Source organism: Panicum hallii, chromosome 6 (genome assembly GCF_002211085.1).
Source record: "Panicum hallii strain FIL2 chromosome 6, PHallii_v3.1, whole genome shotgun sequence".
In the NCBI taxonomy this organism is placed as follows: domain Eukaryota; kingdom Viridiplantae; phylum Streptophyta; class Magnoliopsida; order Poales; family Poaceae; genus Panicum; species Panicum hallii.
This window is the reverse complement of record NC_038047.1, coordinates 177048-187280: the sequence shown is the minus strand read 5'-3', so window position 1 is coordinate 187280 and position 10233 is coordinate 177048. Positions and strand designations below refer to the sequence as shown.

The window sequence follows — 10233 nt, the reverse complement described above, 5'->3', positions numbered from 1 at the left end:
TCAGCAGCATTATTGTATCCACATGGGCATAGTTCAAGTTTGCATTTGACGGCCCATGGAGAGAAGAGACCCAGACAGGAATATGTGAGGCCCAACCCAAGAAAAGATGCATTAACCCAGGGACAGACAATCTTGGTAGCTGACATGGCCGGACATCATGACGGCTGAGCACGTCTCCACGCAATTCCTCGCCAGGTTTGACCCGGTCGCTCTTGTCAATATTACCTCCGATTTTATTTACATATCGTATTAGAGGGCTGTTTCGAGTGCCGCCTAACCCGTCACGGCACGCCACACTTTTTCCGCCGCAGGTGTGGCAGCCGTTTTTAGCGCCACAAGTTAGGCACGCCGTGGCGGGTTAGGCGGCACTCCAAACAGCCCCACATCTGTTCTAAATTAAAATTAGCTATTTTTATCAAATTTATAGAAAAATATAGCAACAATTATACTATCCAACATATGCACTGTCAACATATATTTTATGGTGGATTCAATAATGTAAATATTATTATTTTCTTCTGTAAATTTGGTTAAAATTAGCTAAATTTAACTTAAAACAAACCTAATACGACATGTAAATAAAAATATAGAGAGTACGCATGCAACATTTTTGGCACCGTCGCTCTGCTTATGGATCTCTTCTTCCCCTCATTTTTTTTCCCAACAATTATTTATTTATTTATAGAACAAATTTTGTACCACTATGACAAATTTTCAACGAGCCAAACATACCCCTCTGCTCTGAACTTCCTGGACCTTTTCAGGGAATGTTTGATGGGCTCTGCTCTGAATTTCATTTGATGGGCTGTGTTGATTAGTTGTGATTATATATATATCACGTAGTAACACATACGGATAGATAAGTTTCGCAAATCACAAGTCTTCACGATGATCGTTGATCGAGGTAAACTAATGGGATTCGTATCTCGAAATACCAGGTGCTCCTCCCACTAACCCACGTCATTCTGATTTTTTGTTTAGCAGCTGGGCATTAGTTTAAACAAAACTACGCAATCACTTACTAGCTTTTGTCATACTGAAGACATACAATCACACATGAGTCAGCAAGCACGTCTATCCGACTCCATCCCTTCTTCTATCCCATCTTTGCAAATTTTTACAGTCTTTATTTCGAGGTTGTAACTTTGATATTCATGTTTAATCTGTATGATGTTCTTTTTCTTCTTCTTTGCTTCTACCTTGTAATAGTAATAATAATATAATGGAAGGCCATATTTGGATCCCATAGATATTATACAGAAACCAGCTAAAAAAAATAAAATGGTATGAGATCCAAACATCCGAAATTGTTTGTCAATGCCATCTCTTGTGGCTTTAATTTTTCATCACATATTACTAGATGATAACGGATCACGATGCTAGTAGTTTCTTCACAGTCCATCCTTATATATTTTAGTTTAAAATTATATAAAATTAAAGTAGAAGCTTTAACTGATCCAAAGCAACTCGTAATTAATTAATACTGTATTTAGACCATCTGCTTGGGTCAGCGTCCGCTGCATTTCATGGCCGTCGTCGTCTTCTCCAATCCAATCGGCGGTCTCCCCGCCGGCCGGCCGGCCGGAGCCCCTCTATAAATACTAACCTAGGGTGCCCCGACCCGGCCGGCCGGTCCCACGGACGCAAGGCAACCGCCCGCCGGAGGTTCCAAGATTCCGGCCGATGGCTCCGTCGCGGCGCGTTGGGGAGGAGCTGCAGGACTTGGAGGAAGGCACGGGCGAGAGCTCTCCGGCGCCGCGGTCACCGCGCGAGGCCCATCCGGACCTCCACGCGGTGCAAAGGAGGATCTGCGAGCGCCTCCGCCTGACGGGGAGACACGACGAGACGCTCGCAGACCCCTCCTTCCACGGCCGCCTCGCCCGCCACCTGCAGAGGCTGCCCCGGAGGTATCTCTTCGACCTCGACGTCGAAGACAAGGCCGAGGACGTCCTCCTGCACTGGGAGATCCTCCAAGAGTGCGCAGACCCCGAGAAGCGACCCGTCTTCCACGCGCGATATATCAAGGTCCACTACCGCCTACTCACCCCCAAAAGACCTCTCTTTTTTGTGTTTGCCAAAAACAGCAACAAGAAGGGGGGAAGAAAAGAAGCACTGATTTGATTTGATTTGATTTGACAACGGGCAAGATGATGATTAATTGTCTGATTCCAAAGCGCAAGCCAAAAATGAAACTTTTTTATTCACAATTGTCTTGTGTTGCTCTGCCCTGCCTGCCTCGACGAGCAGAGCATGTCAGTTCGAGCGGATTATCACGGCATTGGCGACAATCAAGAGCTTGAGGAGCCATGCCAAAGGTTGATGGAGGACCTCAGTTTGGAGAGGAGAAAGACTGTGGACGGCAATGATTCCATGTCTATCTCCTCTAGGTACTTCTTCACTTTATCTGCACACCTTCCCTATGCTTCCTTCTTGTAGTAATAATTGGACTCACTTATAAAGTGCTGCTTTTCCTTCTCTCTGAGTCTTTTCTGAAGAAATAAAACATCCACAGTTTAAAATTTCTACTTCTTACGTCCGTGACTTTTTTTTTTGTTAAAATCAGTTAATTAATTTTATACAGGGGTGATTTGAAAACTAAGCTTATCCATGAGATCATTTTCTCTTCCATTGACAGGCCCAAGCTCCTAAGCCGGGTAATGTCGAACTAACCATTTCACGTACTCGTCAAGTCGTCATTTTCACATAGCTTGCTCTTCTTATTTATGTGTCGAGTTTCTTACGGCAAATGGTTGTTCTACAGCTTACTGCGTTGCTCTCGGAGGTTGGATTGAATATTCAGGAAGCTCATGTTTACTCTACCAAAGATAACTTTTGCTTGGATGTTTTTGTCGTCGATGGATGGGAGACAGAGGTGAATTTTGAGCATGCGCTTGCTTAGTCCTAGACTGTTTATAGCATCATGAAAGTATTATGTCAAATTTCGTGTCTGAATTTTGAATGTGAGTTCAGAATTGTTTAAAGGAATTTGTCAATTTGCTACATCAATGTATATCAATCTCTACCAGCTAACATTCTAATAGGCATAGTGAACCATCAAATCTGCTGCCATAGTGCCATGTTCTCTTATATATGCAACTATGCAAGGGTTTTGTGAAAATATCGCTCATCTTGCAATTGTTCATGCAGGAGACAGATGATTTGATCGTGAAGATTAAGGTGGCCTTAGCACAAAAAAATGTATGATGCACTATTATTTTCAACATATTTCAATATATTTATGTTTCAACTTAATCACAAATAAGCTATCTGCATGCTTATTTTTTGTCATTTGTCATAGTAAATGCAGCATTATGCACAAAACTCTAATCTTAGCATAACATGGTTAGGTTAACCTTTTCCCCACAGTTATATTATTTTCATGTAATATGCAGGCATCACCATCCAATTCCACAAATTCTTCAACGTCAGAGAAAATAACTGACCTACAACAAAAGGTTGGAGATTCTGAAATCGACTGGAACATGCTAACAAAGGGGGAAAAGATTGCATCTGGATCTTCTGCAGACTTGTAAGAACTATTTCATACTAGTAATATCATTCTTTTTCGTGAACATGCCTGAGCATGTATTTCATTAAGAGGAAGTACTAGTTTTTTTTTTTCTCGAACACGCAGGAGAGCTGCGCATCAATATATTAAGAAGAAAAGAGGAAGTACTAGTAATATAACCATATTTAATTTATTGGAAATGTTGTGCCCATTGTGTCACTTCACTGCTAACATTGCCGGTGTGCCTGCCTAGCCTCTATAGGATTCATCTATGCATGCTGCCATCTGTTAACAAGGAAATAAACAATTTTAAATTGCTATACTGTCATGAAGCCCGCTGACAAATTGCTATGGTGTACTAAACTATGTTTGTTTCTCATAGTTAAGACCATACAAGAGTTTAGTATACAGCACTTCTCATTCATGTTCTCTTTCACAGATACCGAGGAACTTATAATGGTCTTGATGTCGCTATAAAGAGTCTCAGAATTGCCAATCTTAACAACCCTTCAGAAATTGAGTTCCTGCAAGAAGTACTTATTTTAAGGCAGGTTTTTCACTGGACATAATAATTGAATGAACAGTCAAATATTATGTCGTAACTAATTCTAAATTCTAAATACCTTTTCTCCAGGAGAGTTAATCATGAAAATATTCTTCGATTCTATGGGGCATGCACAAAGCATCCATACTATTGCATCATTACCGGTATTGTTCTTCTCAGATATTCATCAATCCTTGTTTCACTTTTTGGGTGGAATTGCATGGTTGACTCTTAACCATTGTAGAATGACAGTGGCATTGTTCTTGTCATCTTGCATGCACACTTTTAAACTGTGACAGATAATACACCTCTAGTTCTTCGAGTCCCTTAACCATTAGCACTTAATGGTTTTAGTATTGGTGCCTATGTGCCTGAGTAGGGAAACTATGTTGTTGTAGTGTAATCCCATCTGTCTATTGTGCGCCTATCCATTCCCTCATGTTGATGTTTTCTGTGTTCGCTGCAAGATGCAGCTAATGACATTCTCTTTTGTGGTTGGTTCTGCTCCTTTCAGAATACATGCCTGGAGGGAATTTATATGACTTTCTTCACAAGCACAATAACTTTTTGGATCTCATTACAATTCTAAAAATTGCTATCAGTATCTCAAAAGGAATGGATTATCTACACCAAAATGACATTATCCACAGGGATTTGAAGACTGCAAATCTTCTAATAGGCTATGATCAAGTATGATACTTATTCAGTACTTTGAAGCTAATTTTCAGTGCCCATTTTCTTTTGCCTTTACTATATGTTGTATGAAATTTAGCAATGACATAAAGGTTGTCAGTAATTTGCATGCTGCTGCACGTTATTTTCAGTCGGAGACCCCAGATGGACTTGCTGTTGTGTAAAATCATTTCATTAACTACCTAAAGTTTACAAATCAGAATCCACTTCTGCAAGACTAGCAATAACATGAAAAATAGCATTTTCGAGGGACACCATTTTAAATCTCCAAGAAATCCTTTGTAAGTTTCACAATAATGACAATATGTAGAAACAAAGAATCCAACAGTGTTCGAGGGCATCCAATTGCATTTGGAGAAAGATGTGTTTCTTGGGCTTGCTGTTTCAATTTCGATTTGTAATCATGTATATTCCCTAAAATGTTGAATTTGATTATCTTGTATTTTACAAGAATCTGTGCTGATGACAGAGCATGGTACATGTTTTTCTCATGGCATTCAACCCAATACCAAGTTGTTACCTTGTAGATATTCTTCTGAAAATAGGTCATAAAGATTGCGGACTTTGGTGTGGCACGACATGGAAGTCAGGAGGGGCAGATGACTGCTGAAACGGGAACGTACCGATGGATGGCGCCAGAGGTGTGCTTGAGCTCCTTTTCTTTTTTTTTACCCTTTGAGATTTTTTTGTCTTTCATTAGTATAGGAATTTTCAATGCCCTGTTTAGTTTTTTGTTCTGCTTAGTACTCTATTATTTATCTTAGAAACACTTTACAGCCAAAAGTTCTGGCCAATTTTTGTGCTTTTAGTTAATCTCTTATTTACCCATTGAGAATAAGGGCTACTTGGCTTACATCATTACTGGGATTGTAAAACAGCAATTATTGATTTAAACCTGCATGTAAACTTAAATTTCCCCAAGAACTGTATATAAGAAGAGCCCCTTGCCCTGTAATGCCTGGTCTAAATGACTAGCAAGACGTTTTTTTTTAGACTCTTTCACTCCGTGGAAGGCAAATTTAAACTCCTTCCTGAAATTCAGGATCCAATCATGCACAGGTGACAGGTAGCTCAAATGACTATACTGTTAAGATCATATCCGGTATAATTTTCTTTTACCTATTGTAACGGTTCTCCAAAGTCCATTTGTGGAAAATATAGGAATATTTTGCAAAATGCTGTCCTTCTTCCTGAAACAAAGCATTTTTCCCCATAAAAAAGTTGCCACCTTGAAATTAGGTTTGCATAGTTCACTCACAAGAATTAATTATCTTGACAGATTATTAATCATAAGCCTTATGATAACAAAGCAGATGTATTCAGCTTTGCCATTGTTCTATGGGAGTTGTCAACTTCAAAGGTACGCCCTGGTGTTGAATGCAACTTGGATTACTGCTGAGTCATTTGAACATAAGTATTTTGTTTATTAAAGGTAACATGAAGTCTTGATTGCACTGTAGGTCCCATATGACAACATGACGCCCTTGCAAGCTGCATTAGGTGTAAGGCAGGTACGAATTTCTGTCTCCCCTACTGGCTATGTCCTTTTTCTCGGTAGATTTATTTAGTGACAATTGTGAGGTCAAAATACTGGCATCATATTGTTTTATATCACATGAAACCAACATCGCTGTGTAAACGGTAGCATTTAGTGCTCTGAAACTGGTCAACGGCATATCACTTTTCAAAGACGATTACCATGTTTTACTGGCACCATGCCTTTTTTTCGTTAAGAAACTTTTTTTATGGAAACCGTTAAGAAACTTTTAAGTTGTACAGTTCCACATTTGCCCCCTTTATCACACTTTTGTCCCACTTGCAACAGGGATTGCGCTTGGACATTCCCACATGCGTGCACCCAAGATTGTCAAAACTGATTCAACGGTGTTGGGACGAAAATCCTGATGTACGGCCTACTTTTGCTGAGATCATTGTAGAACTTGAAGACATCTTGCAGCATGTTCAGGTAGCATGACCCATACCCACTGAAAATATTGCATATGTAGAACCACAGCCAGGCTTGTATATGAGATCCAGGCCATTAAGCAAGCAAAGCATGTTCTGATTTGAGCATTGTTTTGACTTTTGAGCAGGCAGCAAAGGGTGTCAATCGTCGCTCGAGGGCCAAGATGCAGAAGAAATCAGAGCGTTAGAGAAGGGTATCTTAAGGAAGGAGAAGTTTCTTAAGAAATGAAACGCATGCGGATGCCAGTGTTAGGTTTAGGGTGTCCTTTTTGGTGTTGGGGCTTGTTTGATGTACAGTATAGAATGGTGGTATCTGGAACAACACACTGGCGTGCAGTTGGCAGTATGGAAAGTTGATACTTCTGAGACTGAAAGTGAACAAAGGAAAGCACTGGCACTCCTTTGGGGAAATACGGAAACATGTATCCATCTTAGTATCCTGCTGCATCATGTGGAACCTCGTGTCTGTTGGTGTCCGCGTTTTGCCGATACTTTTTCTCAATTTATGGCAATCGTTAACCGCAACTCTCCTCATTTTATCAGTAGAGGTCAGTTCCTGTTGTTTAAAAGCGAAGAATAGCGCCTTCATGTATTTTTGTTATCGGAACCTGAACACAAGCCGACCTTAGCTCGGTTGGTAGAGCGGAGGGCTGTAGTGTGTGCAGATAAATCCTTAGGTCGCTGGTTCTAATCCGGCAGGTTGGATGTTTTTTTTTCTCCCCAATTTTTTTTTAAGCTTGGCAAAACATTCATGTCATGGTTAACAGGCATCGCAAAAGCCAAGTCACAAGTCACATCTAAAACCAGTAGACAGAGTTGATACCGTTGCCAAACACATCGAGATAGCTCAACAAAAGAGGCGCTTGAGAGCATGACACATCAAAAAAAATCAATCACCAAGCAGCAAAACACTCAGAACATTAGGAAAACAAAGGCCAAATGCCCGCCAAAAATTAATGTGACAATAGTTGTTTAACATCAAGTACTAAGCATCTCCAAGAGCCTTTCTAAAATCTAGGCTAACAGGCATCTCAAAAGCCAAGTCACAAGTCACATCTAAAACCAGTACAGTTGACAGAGTTGATACTGCTTGCCAAACACATCGAGCTAGCTCAACAAAAGAGGCGCTTGAGAGCATGACACATCACAAAAAAATCGATCACTAAGCAGCAAAACACTCAGAACATTAGGAAAACAAAGGCCAAATGCCCGCCAAAAATTAATGTGACAATCGTTGCTTAACATCAAGTACTAAGCATCTTCAAGAGCCTTTCTAAAATCTACTCTCTAAATCATCATTTAGAGAGTCATTTGAGTAAAAGTTATTTTCTATAACTTTGTACTCTGCAATAACTTTTCTATATCTTGTTAGTAGTTTAGAGATAACTTTTCTATATCTTGTGGATAGTCTAGAGAGCAATTCTCGCTCTCCATCTTTGGCTAGCGAGAAATCCGAAAGAGAGAACGTCTATATTTAGATATTCAATTAAAAAAGCTGTTGGAAGGTAATTTTTAACCAAAATCTCTATTTCTAAAGATATAAAGAGTCTCTTGAAGATGCTTAATAAAAAAACTCTATTCTGTATTCCTGTGGATAAAAGCCATGCCCTTCCTCTTCCCATTTCAATTATATTTGATCAGGAATATCTCAAGCAGCTAAAAATATCTGACTTAGAATAAACCTAAAATTAGCTTTGTTGGAGGTTACTGTGATTACCGTTTTCTTTTGTAGAGTACAATCTCCTTCAAAAAGGAGAAAAATGGCTTTATTTGCGGAAACACAGATCATACGGTCTATCAAAATTGAATCCATTTCTGATGCTGCTAAAAAGAATATATATATATATATATATGACGAGTTTTATCTACACTCGCGTGTAGCTACTCTCACCATCAGTATACCATCGTGCGTATGTCCACATACTCATTTATCACTTTGAGGATGTTCGTATACTTATTCTAAGATACTTCAAAGAGATACATACAAAAAATTTTAAAAGCATCCCTATTTTTTAAATATATATTATTATACTTTAGTACTAGTATATAAAATTAAGTATGTCCACATACTCTATGTATGGTCATATACCCAACGTATATACCATCACAAATAATCTAGTATGATTATATACACCTCGTACATATATTTTATTAGGTTAGATACATCCTACATCATGAGATACACATGTAGGAGTAGCTACGAGCGTATGTAGAATAGATTTTTCCTATATATATATCAAAAAGAATGAAGTTACCTGTTGTATACTTAGTAATCTGATGGATATGATCACCTCCAAGGTAGGGTGCTTCATTCCTCGATCAGCAATATAATTCAGCATATCTAAATATGGAAGAAAATTGCATCTAGCTTACAAGCAAAAACCCCAGCCATACCTGAATGATTATATAATACGTAAGCTACTGCCTACTACATAGTTAACTACAGCAGCTACATGTTTGTTACTCCCTACAGCATATAAATGTATCTCATCTCATAAAAATAATGGCAAAAAGGAAATAAACTAACTGTCAATCCAGTAGCTGCTAGTCCACAGGCCACCCATGACTCGCTCGATCATGCATGGTCTCATCAGCTGATGCATGCATGCATGAATGCCTTGCCATCTATCAGTCCAAGAAAGAACGACCACTTCGTTCTCATTTGCATTTATAAGGGAAGCCGAAGCTACTACTGGTTCTGGTGGTGATACTGCTGGTTGTTGAAGAGATCCCCCCAATAGTAGTAGGCACCAGCAGCCGACGGCGACGCTTCTCGTTGTAATAAACTTGGATTTTGACCGATTGCACCGGCGACGGTGCTGATGCTGCCGCTGGCTGCACCAAGAAATGCCGCCGCCGGGCTGATCAGCTCGCCGAACAGATTGATGCCCAACGAGTTATTACCGGCTCCGGCCGGCGGGGAGAAGAAGCTCGGCTGGATCGCCGGGAGCGGCCCTGGCGACAGGATGCTCGGAAATGGCGGCAGCAGGCCGGAGCTGGCCTGCTCAATGGCGGCGAGGCGTGCCGCGGGCGAGAGCGCTGGCTGGGTCGTCGTCATCTCGTGCGCCCCGCCTGCTGTTTCCTCCTGCAGCTGGAACGGGAAGTGCGGCGGCGGCGGCGGGAGCATCATCAGTTCAGAGGACGACGACGGGGCGTGGTGGCCGACGCCGAAGAACGGCATCTGACGGCTAATCTGATGCGGCGCCGCCGGGACGACGGAGGAGGAGGAGGACGCCTCCGTGTGGGTGCGGCGCGCCCCGGTGAGGCGCTGCACGACGGACCTGAACTCGCTGGGGTCGGCGTGCACGACCTTGGGCGACACCGCGTAGATGATGACCGGCTCCCGCACCTGCTGCTGCTGCGTCGGCAGCGGCGGCGGCTTCCTGATCTTGTGGGAGTCCGTGCGGACCCTGAGCGGCGCCGGGCGCGGGCCCTGCAGCTCCCTGGCGCCGGCGCCGCGCTGCGAGGACGGCGACGGCGAGGAGGAGGACGTGGTCGCGCTGGAGGAGGAATACTGCTCCAT

General features: G+C 41.6%; 2 protein-coding genes and 1 non-coding gene across 4 annotated transcripts; 2 read left to right on the top strand and 1 right to left on the bottom strand.

Moving 5' to 3' along the window:
- The first annotated feature begins 1517 nt into the window (after window positions 1-1517).
- LOC112897129 (serine/threonine-protein kinase STY8-like) lies at window positions 1518-7244 on the top strand. 2 transcript variants are annotated; one of them, XM_025965335.1, is made up of 14 exons: window positions 1518-2025; window positions 2248-2387; window positions 2582-2654; window positions 2762-2872; window positions 3148-3198; window positions 3393-3529; window positions 3948-4055; window positions 4143-4216; window positions 4567-4742; window positions 5291-5386; window positions 6025-6105; window positions 6206-6256; window positions 6571-6711; window positions 6839-7244. In XM_025965335.1, the coding sequence occupies exons 1-14, from the start codon at window positions 1684-1686 to the stop codon at window positions 6896-6898; spliced, it is 1641 nt and encodes a 546-aa protein (XP_025821120.1). In that variant the 5' UTR covers window positions 1518-1683; the 3' UTR covers window positions 6899-7244. The 2 variants fall into 2 exon arrangements, with proteins under 2 accessions (XP_025821120.1, XP_025821121.1); XM_025965336.1 differs by lacking the exon at window positions 6839-7244 and having other exon boundaries at window positions 6059-6105.
- Window positions 7245-7329: 85 nt separating this feature from the next.
- TRNAY-GUA lies at window positions 7330-7415 on the top strand. Its single transcript is given in 2 exon segments — window positions 7330-7366; window positions 7380-7415. It is a non-coding gene; the product is annotated as a tRNA-Tyr (tRNA).
- A 1712-nt stretch (window positions 7416-9127) lies between these two features.
- LOC112896791 (protein MKS1-like) lies at window positions 9128-10233 on the bottom strand. Its single transcript, XM_025964922.1, has one exon. It carries the CDS (start codon window positions 10231-10233, stop codon window positions 9400-9402), a length of 834 nt encoding a protein of 277 aa, XP_025820707.1. The 3' UTR covers window positions 9128-9399.

What these genes read in the sequence shown, in the direction of transcription:
- LOC112897129 (XM_025965335.1), top strand. Translation starts at nt 1,684, where the DNA reads ATGGCTCCGTCGCGGCGCGTTGGGGAGGAGCTGCAGGACTTGGAGGAA. An exon ending in TCGATGGATGGGAGACAGAG is followed by an intron (nt 2,873 to 3,147) that starts GTGAATTTTGAG and finishes TTGTTCATGCAG; the next exon opens with GAGACAGATGATTTGATCGT. An exon ending in TGGCCTTAGCACAAAAAAAT is followed by an intron (nt 3,199 to 3,392) that starts GTATGATGCACT and finishes TGTAATATGCAG; the next exon opens with GCATCACCATCCAATTCCAC.
- LOC112896791 (XM_025964922.1), bottom strand. Translation starts at nt 10,233, where the DNA reads ATGGAGCAGTATTCCTCCTCCAGCGCGACCACGTCCTCCTCCTCGCCG.